The sequence below is a fragment of the Brachyistius frenatus genome, unplaced genomic scaffold (assembly GCF_029030835.1).
Source record: "Brachyistius frenatus isolate BFR_SWC_R1_liver_20210118 unplaced genomic scaffold, ASM2903083v1 Contig_61, whole genome shotgun sequence".
NCBI lineage: Eukaryota > Metazoa > Chordata > Actinopteri > Embiotocidae > Brachyistius > Brachyistius frenatus.
The window spans coordinates 1,088,149-1,107,437 of NW_027210660.1; the positions used below are offsets into that span (position 1 = coordinate 1,088,149).

At 38.7% G+C, this 19,289-nt stretch overlaps 2 protein-coding genes across 2 annotated transcripts in view; both read left to right on the plus strand.

The window, feature by feature from the left end:
- Nucleotides 1-7,406, plus strand: part of LOC138625292 (receptor-type tyrosine-protein phosphatase S-like) — a 69,190-nt gene extending 61,784 nt beyond the window's left edge. Inside the window, exons 30-36 of the mRNA XM_069706114.1 lie at nt 251-536; nt 1,300-1,482; nt 1,977-2,099; nt 2,205-2,330; nt 3,132-3,286; nt 3,459-3,594; nt 4,602-7,406. Coding sequence (XP_069562215.1) covers nt 251-536; nt 1,300-1,482; nt 1,977-2,099; nt 2,205-2,330; nt 3,132-3,286; nt 3,459-3,594; nt 4,602-4,670 — 1,078 coding nt within the window. The 3' untranslated portion in view covers nt 4,671-7,406. The remainder of the gene's footprint in view (nt 1-250; nt 537-1,299; nt 1,483-1,976; nt 2,100-2,204; nt 2,331-3,131; nt 3,287-3,458; nt 3,595-4,601) is intronic.
- Nucleotides 7,407-11,644: 4,238 nt separating this feature from the next.
- Nucleotides 11,645-19,270, plus strand: LOC138625291 (GRAM domain-containing protein 2B-like; the record flags this gene model as incomplete). The annotated part of the gene is made up of 13 exons (XM_069706113.1): nt 11,645-11,675; nt 12,457-12,607; nt 12,754-12,811; nt 13,534-13,606; nt 14,003-14,106; nt 14,537-14,626; nt 15,525-15,596; nt 15,690-15,752; nt 15,861-15,951; nt 16,113-16,169; nt 16,288-16,387; nt 17,282-17,392; nt 18,108-19,270. Coding segments are annotated over 13 exons (1,017 nt in total), but the record flags the coding sequence as incomplete, so codon positions are not given.
- Between the last annotated feature and the right edge of the window lie 19 nt (nt 19,271-19,289).

Here is a 19,289-nt window from a genome sequence, read left to right on the forward strand (position 1 = left end):
TCTTTACACTTCAATTTGAAATGTGTTAATTAGTGAGCTCCAGAAGAGCTGTTAGTCTAGTTAATTTTGAGTCTTCAGGCTAAATTTAGCTAATCAGCTTTAGCTTCACATTTATCGGACAGACCTGAGAGGAGTACTTTTCTGATCTAACTCTCAGCCAGAAAGCCAAAACAAAAATTTCACTAAATGTTGAATTATTCCTATTAAATGAAATATAAAAAATATATATATATATATCCCACTCTATCAGTGCTGGTGTTGGTCGCACTGGCTGCTTTATCGTCATCGATGCCATGCTGGAGCGCATTCGACACGAGCGCACTGTGGACATCTACGGTCACGTGACCCTGATGCGCTCCCAGAGGAACTACATGGTGCAAACAGAAGACCAATACAGCTTCATACACGAGTCCCTGCTGGAGGCTGTGGCCTGCGGGAACACTGAGGTGGCCGCCAGGAGTCTGTACTCCTACATGCAGAAGCTGTCCAAGGTGGAGAGCGGAGAGCATGTCACCGGCATGGAGCTAGAGTTTAAGGTAGGGACGAGGCCAGGGGCAGTTTCACATGGCTGCAAAGTATTAAAATGAAATGGATGGAAAATATTGTGGCATAATAAATTATATTCTGATATTTAAAAAAAAGTACTGTAGCATAGAAACTTGGGCTTGAAATGAAAAAAAAAAAAAAAGTCTGTTTACAATGTCACTGGCTGCGTGTGTATGTGAGAGGTTAAACTAGAGTCCATTGTTGCCTCTAAAATCATTCCTGAATATATTTTTAGAGGTATGAAAAGATTACACCACTGAGGATTTGGCAACAAAAAAAAAAGGCAAAGATTAATAAAGCTGAAACAATTAGTCAATTTAATTGATTGGTCAATGTCCCAAAAATTTCAAAGACTTAGTATGTATTCTAAAAATGTGTGTTTTCTGTTTGTCTTGCTTCTTTGACACAAATTTTATTATTTGGGGTTTGGATTGTTGATTTAACAAAATAAAAAATTTAAATGTCACCTTGGGCTCTGGGAAACTTGGGAAACAAGTAAACTATTTTCTACCATTTTTGGACAAATAAATTAATCAAATACTAGAGAAAATATTGGGCAGATTAATCTATATTAAATGTAGTTGCAGCCCTAAAGATTATAGCTACTGCTTCATTCACGACCCAGTGGGTCCCAAATCATCCAGAACATCTTGCATTCTAGCATGAAAAATCAATTGTGATTTGCTCGATAATATCATTTGAAGTTAAAAAAAAAAAAGATTTATCCTACATGCTCATTTTCTCTCCATCTAGCGACTGGCAAACACCAAAGCCCACACGTCCCGGTTTGTCACAGCCAACCTGCCTTGCAACAAATTCAAGAACCGACTGGTCAACATCATGCCCTATGAAACGACTCGCGTGTGTCTCCAGCCAATCAGAGGCCTGGAGGGCTCCGACTACATCAACGCCAGTTACATCGACGGATACAGGTATGTTTTCCTCCTGCGAACACTAATATGACCTGACCCCCCCGCCCCCCCCATTCTCCTCTCCCCCCGTCCTCCGATGATGATGATGACTTGATGAGTGAATGGGTTGGATAGGTTTTCACCACACTGCTCTCACCTGTCACGTCCTGTCAGATCTGTCATTACTGTATACATGCGCCCACTGTTTGTCTCAGTGCTTCGGTCCCTGTGAAGGGGACGCACGCTGACGACTTTCTGATGATTCAGGCATTCATAGCAAAGCATTCATTCGTACGCACATGTTTTGAGTGTTCCTCTTTTTGCCTGAGGCCTGACCCCCTTTTCAGTCTGATGCTTGACAGATGAAGAAACATGGAGCATGAAGGGAGGAGGAGGCTACATAATGTGTGTGTGTGTGTGTGTGTGTGTGTGTGTGTGTGTGTGTGTGTGTGTGTGTGTGTGTGTGTGTGTGTGTGTGTGTGTGTGTGTGTGTGTGTGTGTGTGTGTGTGTGTGTGCAGCAGAGAGGCTACATTGCCACCCAGGGTCCACTGGCTGAGACAACAGAGGACTTCTGGAGGATGCTGTGGGAACACAACTCCACCATAGTAGTCATGCTGACTAAGTTGAGAGAAATGGGACGGGTACGGAGAAAATAAAACACACACACACAAAGTGCAACAAATAAAAGGTCTTGTAACGTTTCAGTTCAGTTCAATCAATACTTGTTTTGTGTTCTGCTCTGTCAGGAGAAGTGTCATCAGTACTGGCCCGCCGAGCGCTCAGCCAGGTATCAATACTTTGTGGTGGATCCCATGGCGGAGTACAACATGCCTCAGTACATCCTCCGAGAGTTCAAAGTTACAGATGCCAGGGTGGGTTCACACTGTCTGGGAGTTTAAAGACGTGTTCTCCTGTGCAACATCTCGCTCCTTGACTGTTTTCGACTCTGTTCCATCAGCGCTGTAGGAAGTCAGTGGCACAGAGCATGTCCTATCGACCTGTGGTGTGTGTTGGTTTGTGTGTGTTTTGTATGTGAATGCGTGTACACAACAGATCAGCATTATTGACAAGACGTTGCGGATTACTCATTCAACTGTGCTGTCTCCAGATTACCTTGACAGCGGGTGTGTGTGTGTGTGTGTGTGTGTGTGTGTGTGTGTGTGTGTGTGTGTGTGTGTGTGTGTGTGTGTGTGTGTGTGTGTGTGTGTGTGTGTGCGTGCGTGCGTGCACGTTCACGCGCACTCATGTGCCTGTCATAGATAACTCCAGTTAAGCCTGTCCTGCACTGACGCCACGTTGACAGATGCTCTATTGATCTCCATTAAAGGGGAGTCAGAAAGGCTGAGCAGAAGAGAAAAGATGTAATTGCCTACTGAGTGGCTGACAATAGCAGACGTACTGACGTTGAAGCTTTAAGTTAACCACAGCCACTGATCCAGGGTCAGGTAACAGTAATCATTAGAAGGAAAAAAGGATATTGCCTGGCAAAGTCTCACTCCTCAATCAATACAGCAAGACAAAGCTCAGTAAATAGTCATTTTGAAATCCTTACCTTGCATAAACAGTAACTATATATTTTATTATAAACACTTTGACGTGTGGAAAATATGTTAGATCGACTTTCAGGTCAACTTTGTCTTTTCATTGTTTTTACCACTTCCACACTCCTTCAGGATGGCCAGTCACGAACGGTGCGTCAGTTCCAGTTCACTGATTGGCCAGAGCAGGGTGTGCCCAAATCTGGGGAGGGCTTCATCGATTTCATTGGCCAAGTGCACAAAACCAAGGAGCAGTTTGGCCAGGATGGACCAATCAGCGTTCACTGCAGGTAAGCAGTTGTTTCAGCTCATGAAAAAACTTGACATTGTTAATTCAAATACATTTTAATTTAACTCTCGATTGCACAATGACTGCAGCAGCTTTGTCAAAGTGTAGCACTTTGTTATCAGAGGTGTGACACACTGTAAAACTCAGGTAAATGTTTTCCTTTATGGCTGCAGTGCTGGCGTGGGACGGACAGGTGTCTTCATCACTCTGAGTATTGTCCTGGAGAGGATGCGTTACGAAGGGGCGGTGGACATCTTCCAGACTGTCAAAATGCTGCGGACACAGAGACCAGCCATGGTGCAGACTGAGGTAAAAAACCGATTGGTTAAGCATTGTAGAGACACAGTGACAGTACAGGTACAGCACAGTAATGGTGCTGGTCGAAGCAATCCTTCTTTTACTTTAATATTATATTAAAGGTGACCTGCTGCCACTTGTGACAATTTGATTATATAAAGGAAAGTTTACCTGCATTAAACTTTGGGCTCTTGTTTTACACTTGGCCAACAGCGGCGGCAGGTGCAACACAAGTATCTTTACTACTGTCTCACCGACTCAATTTTCAATGTTTCCATCCAACCCAGGTTATTTGAATAGCAAATCTAGTTCCACCCATAAACTGAGGAGTGACCAGGTGCTTTGTTGGTGCATTATTTTTTTTTTATCTTGACACAGCTGAAAGCAATTCCCCGATTGAAACTGAAGTTAAATCATTTAAATTGGAATTTGAATTTCCCAACTTGAATAATAGCATTAAAAAAATTATTTGAAAAACATAATTGCATTGAAAAACTGAATCTGAGGAGCATCATTTTAAATTGAATCTATTAAATTCATCAGTGAATTTCAATAAACTTCAAACTGAATGTTATATGATAAAATTGCAATATTTTTTCCTGAAACTGCCGTCTCAAATCTGTAATACTCCCACATTCAGCTCTCACAATTCAAATTCAGATCTTGAAATTCAGTTTCAGTTTGTGTCTCACACATCTCGGTCTTTGAGGAATAACCATAGAGTGCAGAATCACAGAACTCCTTTTTGGCTAATCAGAACGTTGTGTAGCACTGAAGGCAGAGTGTGAATGTCAATTTGTAAACATGACATGCTCTGCTTGTTATGCATATTCATAATTGAATTTTTTTAAATATGACACTCAGCATTCCCAACATAAAGTCAGGATCCAACAATCTTTCCAAAATATCAGCTTTGAAATGAACTCTAGATAGGTGTTTTGAGCAGTCATGCAGGAAACAGGAAGTTCATATCTCTTCATGGCTAATGTAAAAAAATGTTATCCTTCTATCTCACCCAGGATGAATACCAGTTCTGCTACCAGGCTGCCCTCGAGTACCTGGGTAGCTTCGACCACTATGCAACGTAAGAGAAGAGACAACCATGCATCCATCTTTCTGCTTCGAGGTCCACCAACAAACCAACAAGTGACACAAGGGAAAGACGGCCTGAAATAACGTGAACATTGAACCTTTTTTTCCGGGAGCAAGATTCAAAGACGAATTATACACCAACAAGGACAAAAAGCAACAAAAACGGCAAACAAGAAATCTCTGTCTAGCAGCACCCACGCTCATCAGGAGTCTCCCTGAGGAACCGGTGGGTGTGGAGACTATCCATGTGTAATCCATATAACTTACCTCAGTGTTCCAGTGTGAAGGACGTATAATACATGTGTGTTGTGGTCAGCTATCTCCAATATGAACCAGTGAAATACAAATGGCTTCTGAAAAGGAATTATGATACTCTATGTGTATAAAATAGAAAAAGATTTAAAAAAAATTAAAAAAATTTAAAAAAAAAACACACAAAGAGCCTGGATATTTGCTGCACCCTCAATGGGCTTTTTATCCTCAACTTTGTATCTATTGGTTTGGTGTACTAAAGGGGTTACAAAGTGTAAAGGTGAACATTTCTATGTGTCTGTTAGTCTATTTCAAAGGTGTCTACTGCTACCACAGGTAGTCCTGTAGTTTAAAGCAAAAGACTAGGTTATGCCGCAGCAGAAGCCTACAGTATGGACTCACCACCCCGAGGACTGTTGGAGAACCATGTGGATGCTCATTTACCCCAATGCACAGTGCCAAGAGAAACCATGCAGCGTGAACATGAACTGTGGCCTATAAGGAGAGATGGCTCCTTCTGTCATCCAGCATAACACAAAGCCAGACTAGAGACCGCTCTTAAAATATGGTAAAAGATCAGTTCTCTCTCACACACACACACACACACACACACACACACACGCACGCACGCACACACACACACACACACACACACACACACACACTCTCAATCGAGTCCTCACTGAGTAACAGCTCTCCTCAGGGCAGTGATTAGAGCCCACCATATCCTTTACTGGGCTTACACTTGTAGTCCAGTGCACTCTTCATTCAACAAAGCTTGCTTGCTATTTGCGTAGTCCTTGTTCATCCTCCGGCTCCGCTCCTCTTGATGTCAGTCCCATTGTTTCAGTTCAGCAGTGGCTCACTGAAAGAGAAGCTCATGAAAGAAGTCAATTTCTTTCACTCAAATTTTAAAGCAGTCCATTTCTGTAGATTTTTGTGTTTTTACTGTATGTCTCTGCCTTATGCTGACTTTTTCTTTTCTTGTGTTTCAACACGCTGCTTAAACACTCGTGCATTGTGTGCTAAACTTTCATTGTCGTACGTTATCTTCACTTGAGGATGAAAGTTGTTTCCTGATTATCTTCCTCCGCTGAAGCATCCCTACTTGAATTGCACCACTTTGCAGTTAAATCCTTCTCATATATTTTTTGCAAGTCAAGGCTACTGGCAGCGAAAGATAATGACAGAAATCCAGAAAATATTCAGAGCCAGTGGTGAATTGCTCACTTTCAGCAGTCCTCTCCCCCCTTTTCCCACCTCCATTTAAACCACATTAAAATGTCTCTCTCTCTGTTCCCTCTGTATAGAACATCCCGACTTTACCAATTGATGTTTTCCCCCTCTGTCTAACTCCAGTACAAATACACAAGTCCTTGATATCAGTGTATATCTTTTCTTAATTTGACATATTATCATAATTGGTCCCACGTCGTGATTAAAGAGCACAGCGATGTTCCGTTCTATCAGACATCTTGGGCAAATTCAACAATTTTGTACATACAGTCAATCATTGGAGTCCTATACAGTACAGTTGCATACGTCTGAGCACAAGATATAATGTGGGATTGGATGTGATGTAGTACTTATTGTCGCAAAAAAGCCTTATTGTTATTGTTCACTTTGTCATATTTATTTCATATGATTTTTAAAGATATTTATTATTCTATTTTGTTACTTTTTACTTTTGTTTTTATTTATTTGAGATTTATAGTAATTATAACCGCAAACGATGTTGTTTACTTGTTTCTTTTGCGAGCCAATGTTAAAGTATGATATTGTCATAGTTTGTTTTCATTTTTAATGGTCAGTTTTGGTGCTTTTTTTTTTAATTTGCTTTACTATTATAAAGTATGCCCTCTGTGTAGGGTGCTATTTGATACTGATTACTGATGTCCAACTAGTTAGCTAGAGATGTACAATAGAGGCAGAACTAGTTTAAGTTTACAGTGACGCCCTTTTGATGCCCTCCTCCCACTCAACCTACATAGCAACAGCAGCAGTGGGATCATAGCAACAGAGCCCACTGGGATAGGTGTAAAAGGGCATCAGAGAAATTAGATGTATAGAGCAGACTTCTCAGTGAAAACCTCCTGACAAGCTGCTGATGTTTAGTTTGCCTGGAAGCACATGGTAGCAAGTGTATTTTTGACAGAGAAAGGGTAAGAATTGCCTAGCTACACACTTTACACACCTTCAAAAGTTATTGTTTGAATCTGAAATTATTCTCATACAAACTCTATGTGTGGTCCAGAAGTCTTGACAATGTTTGACATATATGAAATATGTTATTCCTTCGATTTTTAATGGATTATTGTGTCAAGAGAAATATAAAAGGAACACACAAAAACATGATAAGAAATGTATTGAGGGCCAGCTCTGATGATGCCATCCCCCTCACTTATGTACCTGTTCTTTCCTTTCAAACCATAGATGTAGATATTGTATCTTGACTTTGTATTAAAAGCAGGATGATTGGATATACAGCACAATGAGCTGCTTGATTCCTGTTTTGTTTTGTTTTGTTTGTTGTCTTTTTGTGTTATTCACTACTTGTCCACTAGATGGGACCAAAGTAAGTAAGTAAAACTACAGTAAGAATTAACTTGTCTCTGTGTCCAGCTTTTGCAAAGTGCACTGCAAACAAAATAACACTCAGAGAATGTTTGAAAATTTGTATTCATTCATTTAATTTTTTTGCAGTGCACTTGAATTGTTACCTTTTTTTTTTGTTAGATTGGTAACACTAAATTATGTTGCATTCTGCTGAAAATAAGTTTTTTATATATATAATGACAGGCTGGAATCTACACTGTGACTTTTGTCAAGCCAATCAAGCAACGACACACATCATATAGAGTAGATGGCAGAGATGGAGAACATTGCCTTGACCACAGCCTTTTGGTCATGTGAGGATTAAAATACTCTACATTTTGTTATCCCTGGCATTAAACTTCATTGTTAACATTCTAAATTGTATTTAACCACAAATAATAACATAAAGAAATAGTTTGACATTTGGCACCCAGACAAGAAGCTCGGTGCCATTCTTGGCTTAGCAGCAGTACTGGAAGCAAGAGGGAAAATGATACCCTGGCTATTTACAAAATCAGCCTCATACTGTAACCCTCCTGTAAAACCCATGTGTCACACTTCAGGTTTCATACTGATGAAACAAACTGAATGTAATGTGTTAATTGGTGAGTTGTTGTTTTCTCACAAACACTACACAAAGCAGGAACCAGAAACCATCCCTCAGTCAATGAATGATGAAAACATCATATTTTCTGTATCTCTGTTGTATCAGTGACTGCTGTTTGCTTACGATTAGGAGATGTAGACATGAGGGATGTTGCTCCTTGCATCAATGGTGGTGTGTTTTGAGGGCGGTGTGGCACACATCCATACAACAGGCGTTGTAATTAGCTGTAATTCACAAATAATGAAACTCCTCTGATCTCAGCAGAGCTCCACACGTGTTTTCGTTTTCAGTACCATATTCATGATGTAGAAGAGTTCTTCTGCCTGTGCAGTGTTCACATACAGCACCATCATCCTCTTTGTTTTTGACTGTGGTCTGATATGAACGGCTGCTGCACATGAGGAGGAAGAGTACAACACCAGGTGTTCCTTATCGCTGTGTACCCAGAAAAAATGCATTACTCCCAGCAAGAAACTGGTTTGTAACATTTCCTCAGGATTGTGAATTGTATAACTGGATAGCCACAGAAAGGAAAGGTCTCTTATAACATTTAGTATTTAGTCATTCTGAGTCTCTGGCTGAAGGTGGTTTTGATTAAGGTAGTTGAGACTTTTGATGTCGTCCACCCTCAGGCTTTTGCCCCAACAGACCACCACATTCAAAATGGCGCGATACCAGAGACTCATAAAATATCTGTAACATGGTGCCACAAACACTGAAGAAGGGAGAGCTGACTCTGGCCCTTCCTGTAGAGTGATGCAAAGTTCCTGTTCCTGTCCTTTTTTGCTGTTCCAGTGGAACCCCAGGTATTGGTAGACCATCTTCACCATCTCTCCCCTAAAACGGAGTAGAAGTCTTGGACCTCCAGAAGTCTACCACCAGCTCATGTTTTTTGCTGATGTCAAGCTGCAGATAGTTCAGCTTACACAAGTCCACAAATTTGTCCACTTTGAGACACTTCCTCCCTGCTGACACATTCAACAACTGCAGTCATTGAATAACTTTGCTAAATGGCAGTACGTACTTCCTGGTATTCTATCAGAAAAACATTTCTTTGTAAGTAACAGGAGACAAAACACAGGAACAGGAAGAAAAAAGGCATATGTAGATTGTGTTGTTCTGTCCATCAGGGGATAGTTAATGGCTGGTTATTGGAATGATTTCAGTACTTTAACCTGCTATATTTCCTTCTGGAGATGTGTCGAGACAGACCCTGTAACTTTACGCCTTCAACTGTATTTAGACGGCTATTCATTGTGAAATCGAACACATTATCCCACATAAGGGAGCTTTAGTTTTTATATGGGTAGCTGTATTGTTTTCCATCCCCCGCAAATGGTGACATTTCATACCTCACACAGAGACAAGACACAACAGTCAATGTCACCCTGCTCCAAACAAACATTTACTGAACACAATAGATCATGTTTACCTGACAGTGTTGGCATCTGTGTGAATTGGGTAGTGAATTATTTATCGTAAATTATTAAAAGCCAAATTGATCTATTGGCTTGATAGATCTGACTGACAATAATTGTGCACGGCAGTCTTTTGTCTATACATTTTAAACAGCATAGGAGCCTTGAAATGTCTCGAAAAGTAAACACAGCAAGGGGAAATGGAGAAAACCAAAGAATTTTTTTTTTTTAAAGTCCTCCATTTAACGTTTACTTGAATTGTTTACACAATACTATTTTTCTGCTTTTTATTTTAGTTTAAAATATGAATAATTCTCATGGTAAAAAAGAAATGATAATTCCATACACCTCACATAGTATTTAAAGTGATACTATTACTATTTAGGAAAATATGATAATCAAAAATGCAAAACTAAAATGACTGTAAATATCAGTGGAGGAGGGAAACAGTAGAAAGCCATTACCTGAGATGACACCAAGCAATCATATTGGATGAGTGCATACTGTTTAACAGTGCGGGCAACAGGAAAAAAATGTACTTGCCAACCTGCATGACTTCTGTGCTTCAAAATAAAAACAAAGAAAACGTGAATAACCTCTGACATAGTGGTGCTTTTGTTGTACTCAACATATATATATATATGTATATATATTGATGGCTCGTGCAAGTGATACGTGCCAGCACTACTCCTTTTATTCATGTTGGCGTGTGTATCAAAAAATTATTTATACTTTCTAAATGTCTACAGTGAATAAAAGATACTAAGAGATATTGCTGATGTTCACAACATAAATGTATTTATTTAACGGGGAAATTATTTCAATTATTGGATTATCTAGAGCAGTTCAAAACCTAGCATATGGCTAGACTGTGTATGAAACACTAGATGGCTTTTAATTTGAAACGATACAAGAAGTCGCAGCATTCGACAGGTTGGCATGTTGTATTATCTCACATCAGAACAAACAATCTTTTTTCAGATGTTCACTTATTTATAGTTTGGTATGTGTTAAAGTTTTTGCTGCAGGTGTTTTTGCTGATGCTAATGTTACAATAAAAATAGAAGATTCATTTCATAATTTTTTTTTGTTACAATTTTGGATGACATTTTTATGACATGCTGGACGACAGTTTTGTACGAGATTTTTTTACAAGGATTTCCAAAGGCCTTTCATTTTTTCATGCTTAAATAATATGTCCAGTGAAATTCACTCTGATATACTTGCAAGGCTGTGCTGAAGGACTAGTGTGCCATACACAATAGAATAAATACATTATGAGAATAAGAGTAAAATAAAAATTCAAAATGTTGAAATATAAAGATAAAAAATTAAAAGATGAAAATAATTATGGAATCAATTAATTCTCTTTTAAACTGTGTCATGCAAACAACTCCCATGTGCACACAAGACACCAATTATTCATACAAGCTAGAACCGGAAGGTAGTAAAAATAGATTTTTTTTTTTTTTTTTTCTTTTGTCATGTCCTGTCATGTCATGGGTCCGTGTTGCACGCACTCAGTCATTCTGTCTGATGTCTATCTGTGCAGGCTTAACAGGTTACCATGGAGAAGACATTGGTTTCCTGTCATGACGCAAACACATGACCGCTGTCTCTGCATCTCTGCATACCTGTTTCGCACTGTGTGTGTGTGCGTGTGTGCGTGTGTGTGCGTGTGTGTGTGTGTGTGTGTGTGTGTGTGTGTGTGTGTGTGTGTGTGTGTGTGTGTGTGTGTGTGTGTGTGAGAGAGAGAGAGAGTGTGTACAGGTGTCTGTATGTGAAAAGGTGAGGGAAGGGTGGTGCTGCCCATAGCAACAGTTGCCTTCACTGGTTGGTTTAGTTTGACAGAGAGTCCCTGCCTCGAGCAGCTGATTGGCTGAAAATAGAAAGCCAGTTCCTGAAGTAGGCAGTCATTTCTCACCTGCTGCTTGCCCTTTTAGAGTTACTTGCTGGGTAAGACAGGAGTGTTTCATTTAGTTTGTAAACTTGAATTTAAGAGATCAAGATACAGTCTTTCACTGTAAGTATGTATGAAGGTGTGTGAGTGTGTGCATGTGCATGAGTTGGAAGCGTTTACTTTTCATCATGAGTCTGAAAAGCCGAAAATTCTCACTGGACAGCTCTGTGTGAGTATTCATCTTTTTCTCTTCTGTCACTTTTATTTCCTCACCTGTCCCTTTGACATCCTCGATTAAGTTTGTTGTAGATACTGTTATTTTAAACTTACTAACAATGTAAATAAATCACTCTAAGCACCAGGTGTGCAGCATAGTTTTGTTATGACACCAGGCTTTGTGGTGGCTGGCTTACAAAAGGGAAAGAGTTCTCCAGAGATTCCTGCTGTTGCCCAGAGACAGCAAACTAACCTATTGGGCTGACAGCTGAAGCAGAGAGAGAAAGTCTTTGCAGCTGATAATCAAAGAGGTTTTATTAAGGACTGTGAAGCTATTTTAACTTATGCCTTCACATAAAAGAACTATTCAAACAGACAGAGATATTAGATGGGATTCACAACAAAGCATGTTCACTTCTTGTACCCATTTACTGTTCAGTCAAGTGTGCAGGGACTCTGTACAGATATTTTTTGTTGATGCCTTACCTAATAATTTATTTTACATAAACTACATTAATCTCAATGAAAAAAAAAAATTCTTCATTTGAGGCAAACAATAAAATGAGCATAATGAAATGTTTACTATGAGCCTGCAAGGGTTGTTTAAATCCATGCTGTTAAATTCACTGATGTTCCCATTTATTTATCATTATTATTATTATTATTTCTATTTTTATTTTTTTATTATTACTATTATGTGATTTCATAACTTTATGTCGTCTATATCGATCTGATTGTGTGCGTCATACAAAAGCTGGAATATCAGTCTGACATTTATCTCCTGGTCTTTCAAGGTAGCTGTCTGGATGGAGCTGGACTTCTCAGCTCGAATAGAGGCAGAGGCAGATTTAGTAGTAAGAAATATAGACAGAACCAGAATCTGGACGAGGCCCAGCTGGAGATCCAGGAACTACATCACAGCCTCAATTCCAACATGTCCCTCAAGTATGACTCGGCCTTCAACATTACACATAGTTTAGAGGAAAAACTGAGCAGGGGATGTCTTAAAATTTTCAACTTACATATCTTCCTGAAAACAGCTTTATCTGATTTGTGTTAGCACCGTGTATTTGAACTGTGTGTGTCCTCAGGGAGCAGACCATAGCTGAGGAGAATCTTGAGCAATCAGACATGCTTATCAACAATCACGTAAGTCTGCTTCACATCATCCTGCTAACTCCTGTTTCCTGCTTGTTTTGTCACATTTTTTGCCACACAGGGAGAATTAAAATGTTCATATATTATATTTTTATCATAACATATTGAATGGCAATGTATAAACAATGTGAAGACATGAATGTGATAAACCTACAGAGAATTAACAATCAAATATGAAGCTCCTCTTGAATTTTCATGACATTATAGTGAGTTTTCTAACTCAACTTTATACTGTATTGGTTCTCTCTCACTGCTTTTTTTTCTGGACAGCAGCTGGAAAAGTTTAAAACCTGCAGCACGCTATCCAACAGCAGATAGACAGTTAGTGACTATCTAATGAATAACTAATGGAGAATTTAGAGCCGGATATTTCCCTCAAGAGTAGGTAGTGACCAAAAACAGCTAAAAGCAGAGGGAATGTCAGACTTACATTCTCCATGTATCCAGAAACACAACTCCAAATGAATGATAATGCTCTTCAGTGACTGCTGGATGCATGAATAAGAAACTGTTAGCTAACAAGCTTCCATTTTGAAAGGTGTCGATGTTGTGTTCATAACTTGTTTCCACTGCTCCTAAGTGGCTAAAAACTATTATTGCAGGTTTCAAATCCATTACGAAACCTGCTTCTTGTGTATTTAAAAAACAGAAACAAATTGCAGATGTGTCATGCAGTTCACACTTTGTAATCACTTCACTATTTTTCCCCACAGAGCTTCCTGAAGCACAATAAAAACTTCCACAAACTGTTTCAAGAGATTCCTGAGGGGGAAAACCTGATACACAGTGAGTTGAGCAGAGGTCCAGAGTCTGTTACTTATTTGCTGATATTGATTATGGAAATGGCATCGCATTGTGTCCTTTTTTTCACTTTGTCCCTGATGTCTTTGCTGTGTGATTAAGTGCTGCCTCATACATTGTTTGCCAACTGGTCTGCAGTGAATGCAGAGCTGAAACACTTTAGTAAATGATTCAGCAGACATGCCTCTGTTGTCTAGGAGACACTGCAGGGTTTTTATTATTAGAAAAACACCTACCTAATATCTTTTAAACTGTGTGTGTGTGTGTGTGTGTGTGTGTGTGTGTGTGTGTGTGTGTGTGTGTGTGTGTGTGTGTGTGTGTGTGTGTGTGTGTGTGTGTGTGTGTGTGTGTGTGTGTGTGTGTGTGTGTGTGTGTGTGTAGCATTCACCTGTGCCTTGCAGAAGGAGCTGCTGTATCATGGAAAACTCTTTATTTCTGAGAACCACGTTTGCTTCTACTCCTCTGTGCTGCTCAAAGACACCAAGGTGACGCGCTCAGACACGTTGTAGTGAAGCATAATCCACAGTGGTGAATTTAATTAACAGCACAGTGGCACTACATGTGCTTCCTCTGTTTCAACATTACATTGAAGGCCAATCAAAATGATGTTTTAAATTTTCCAGCAACAGTAAACAGCCTTTTAACTCACGTATCCCAAAAGATGGAAATAAGCAGTCAATATTAACTTAAGCTATCCTGGGAATTTACTTGATCTTCTCCATTCAGGTGTTTTACCCAAATATCAAAGACTGACTACATAAAGGGAAACTATTTAAAAATGTGATAACAAGCTGCTTCTTTGAATTGTTTGTGTCACTTTGAGAGTGTTCAAGCAAATGTAATACGACTTTAATGTTCTCTCAAAGGCTGTAAAAGCAACCAGAATCAAGTAATAACTCAGTCAACACATTTTAGGTGGTGATTCCTGTTTCCAGTGTGAGGGAGGTGAAGAAACACAACTCAGCTCTGTCCATGCTTTCTATTCAAACTTCTGATGGAGAGAAGGTCAGACACTACACACTTTTCAAAATACATATTTATATATATATAAATATAATATATATAAAGACTACTTTACAATATATATAAATGTGTAAAGTCATCTATGGGAGATGTAGCTATTTAAAGAAATGTTAAAATTGTTTGTATCTCTGCATTACAGATATAAAATATGACAATGCAGCTGAAATTTTAGATTGGAAGCAAATATAAACCGCATTTGCTATTATTAGATGTTCATGCCTAAGCATAATAATCAGGCTCCGGAGGTGCTCAGTAACACAGTGAAATCTCTCAGGGTTTCTGGCTCAGTAACACAGCATATATCTAAAGGGCATTACAGTTTTAAAACTACACTTACACAGATGTCTGTTTTTGTTTAACTTCTAACACAGAAATCACAACTGATTAATTATGCGGCCATTTTGAGCTCAGGCTAAAGCAGACAGATCAAACATGGAGGCATTAATGATCAGACTCATTTCATTGAATTTATATGATATTCTTATTGTATTACTGTATGTATTGTTTGTTGTCTTGTTTGGGTTTAGCTTTGTTTTGTGTATTTGTATAATGGGTCATTTAGGGACAGACAGTACAAGCTAGCTTCGTTTATAAATGCTCTGATATGGCATGTACCAATAATATATTTGTTCCTATTAAAATAACATTAATTGGAGTAGTAATTTCTTGTTGATCATGTGTATAAATTAGTTAAGAATAACCATAATAGTTACATTTTGACTTGATTTAAACATGTCCATTGGTTTTAGTGTCAACTACCATTAATAAAAACAAAGATGGAAACTGGTTTTAAAGAAAGGAAATTGTGATTCAGGTTCCTGCAGTGAAACTGACATCTTTTATTCCAGCTCAAATCGTGTCTCTTTTTTTTGTCTCTCAGTCCTCATTTGTGTCTTTGAGAAACCGGGACATGTGTTACAAATTCCTCCAAAGTGTCTGCTCAAAAGCACAGGTACGGTAGGTGCTCCCCTAATACGCAATCACATCACTGCATAATTTCTTTAAAACAATTTCACAATTTTTTTTTTGTGTTTGTTTGAAACAGAAGGAGAGCGCTGACATCATCCCTCATCTCTCCTCTGCAGAGAATGAAACTGATCAGGATGTGGTAGGTTTGCTGCTGAGGAGTTTGCAGGCATCTTGTTAGAGTTGATTAAATATGAGTGCATGATTTATGATGACAGATAATTGTTAACATCCCCGTCCTTGCCTACAGCTCTCCAGTTACTCCAGTTTGGAGGACAGCGTGGATCATGATTTCAGCAGCAGCTTTTTAGACAACAGCTTTTCCCAGATGTCTAGTGAAGGTAGAGAGAGAAGTGTACCTGAGAAATAATGTTTATCTTTTTTCAATTATGACTTTAGTTGTTAAAGTTCCCTTTTCCATTTGAGATGATCATATTGAGTATTTTATTGCTGAGCTGAAGTATCTGAACAATAAAACAACAACACATTTGTGCCTTTTCAGGTCCCAGTAGATACAATTCCACCCATCAAAGGAACTTTACAAATGAAGACAACAGAGGTGTGTTTAAATGTACACGAATACACACACAAATGGCTCACAGTAACTCAAGTTACCCACAAGGTACAGAGTAAAGTGTCACTATAGAAAAACAAAAGTTTTTTTCTGCCCTCGTCAGATGTATTTTGGATTTGGAGAGTCGCCGAGAGAGTCACGCCGTTTTTCTTCTCCATGGGAATCAGAAAGTTCAGCCTTATCTTCTACATCTACATGATGCTGTGAGTGTTATTATTTCTCAGAGGATATGAAGTACTTGTACTTGAGCATTTTTATTTTGTGATACTTCAGATATTCTAGATAGATGTTGTATTTTTTTTTACGCCACTCTTATGTTGTGTTTGGAGTTTAAGAAGAATATGAATTAATCTTTATATCCTACTTTATAAAGTTGTTAAAATTAGCTCCATATAAACTAGCTACAATAATATGATATAAAAAGTGCATGGGCCATTTTTCTTCATCTTTGAATGTTGGCATTTTCTTACATTTACTGAAGTAAAGCATCTAAGTTATTCTTCCACCACCGTTTACCTCCCTGCTGTTTGATACACAGGTGTGCACTGAACCAATTTTGCTTTGTGCAACCTGTTAACGGAAAATGGTTGGAAGAAGATCCCTGAAGAACATGGATGTTAAAAAAAAAAGCTTGAGGGACTTATTCTTTCAGACAATCTTCCTCAAGCATGTGCTTCGAGCCACGGCTGTAAATTTGGCCTAAAGTATTTTACGAGTAACGAGCAGCGCACAGACGGAGACTCGCTGTATGTCAAAATCTTTCCAGAACCCGATTTTTTAAGTGCTACGATGTGAAAACACACACCTATTTTGGTATGTTGACTTTCTGGATTAGCTAGAAGCTGTCAAGGAAAGGAAAAGATCTAATCTTTGCCATGTGTTTTGGGAAATGTTCTCACCCTGTTCACTCAGGCTCTGCACAGATATAGTTTCTTGATATCTTATTGTTATTACTGTATGGTATGTACACATCTTAGATTACATGCTCAGCCTTTGATTCATTCTGCACAGTGCACTTTCACTTTGTGAGTCAAGGTACATTGCAGTGAAAGACTATGACACTTTAAGCATGTTTTGTTTTATTGTGGTGGTTGCAGACTGGTGTTGCTCCTGTTGGTGTCTGGTTATATCGGGCTGAAGATCGTAGCTCTGGAGGAGCAGCTGAACTCTTTGGGAGCCCTGACTGAATTGTCTTCATACCACAGAGAGTGAGTACACACACAAGGATGAAGGATCTCAGGAGGAAGATGCAGGAGGAAGTCTGTTGGGGAAAAAAAGTCAAACTGGCTGAAACTGGTTCTGGAGACTTGTAAAACCATTACTTGCAGATTAGATTAGACAAAGGTGAAGTAGTTCTACTGGTTCGAGTTGTATAAGTAATCACATGCCACGAGAGTCACACCCACTGGGAAGTTAGCTTTTTTAAAATGAACATTTTGAGACAATGGAAACACGCTTAAATCTCAACGTTATATTGATCTTTTCAGTAAAGGTTAAGAATTTAAAGTGCTAACAATTAAATGATTTACAAAAATTGCATGTACTTGAGTTTTTTTTTTTCATTTAATGCTATTTTAAACTTCTTACTCGGCCACATTCTTTAAGAGCCCCAGTCAGATTCAGGTTTTACACAAAACAAAATGAAAATATGAGAAACCACACACCTTCCATATTAAGTCGTTCAAATTAGCTTTACTTTGACTAACTACACCAAAACTGCTTACATCTATCATTAGAGCCAACTTGCGATGGCTAATGAAAAGCTTCAGGTTTGATGTTTTTATATATTTTGTTAATAATATTTTATAATTTTGAAGGAAGGATTTTTACTTGTGTTTTTAGATTATGGCATTGCTACTTTTACTGAATTAAAAGACTGCCCTTGTCTCATGCTGATTCCTCTTTTTTTTTCTTTTTGACCAGGTACCAAGAAACATAGTCCTTGGCAGGGAGCCAACAAATCCGTCTAGGAATTCAATCCAATGTACCCCACTGTTAAAATCATTCAGTACATTGATCTCCATCCAGACAGTCGCCCAAATGCATCTTAATACTGAGACTTTGTCCATTTCACTTACACTACGTCTGTCAGGTGAAAGTTTTTGTCCAAAGAAATGTTCAACATTGCCTTCGAACAATCCTCCTCGCAGGAGCTATGAAACCCCTGTGTTAGCACTGTGTTCTCCAGGGGATGAAAATCAGCATCAAGATGCTTTTGGGATGTCTGAACCAGGCCGCACATCGTGAACTACATGGATGACTGATTGTGCTGGCAGAGAGTCATCAGGACAATATTTTGTGTTAGGAGCACATTAATTCTGTGCTGACAGATCAAAAACTGAAAGGGGCCTCTCCTGCACAGAGCCATATGGAGGCAGTCTGCTGAAGCCATGTTTATTTCCTGGCCGAGGAAGAGCTGAGCTCAGCTAGCAAAAGATGCCAGAGTCTTGGCTGTACATTTCTAGGATCAACACAATCTGCAACAGTGAGAGCATAGTGAAGTTGATCTTGACGATCTGTTTTTGCTTGATTTTAAGTTAATTTTACATTATGAATATGATAGTTCACACACTGTAAGTTGTCTATTATGTGGTGGTATGCTTTACAGAAAGATTGTTAATGACAATAATCAGCCAGCAGGGGGCGGTCACTTCCATTAAACCCATGGCAGGATTCAGTTCAAGTGCACTTATACAATATAGATTTAGGCACTGAAATTGCTTTGACATCCAAAAAAAAAACCCCTCTTCTTCCTAACAATAAATATTGGGGAATTTATCACATCCAGGGTTTATGGACATTTTGGCCAAAGTTTTCCAGGAATTTAAACCCATTTTCATAAAGTTTATGGATGAAAATGTATCATATGTCTGCTCAAACACAATTTCTTTTACATAATACAGGGGTCCAGTTTAAAACAAATATTCTTTGAAATACATTAAACTGTTTTGGAAACTATTTTCCACAACTTACAATGGCATTTAATGGCCATTGAACCTCATCTGCATCTATCCCCTCTGATTGGAGAAAAGAATAGAAATGATGTTATATGGATTTTTTTTTATTTATATAGTTTTTTTATATTTATATAGTTTATACAAAACT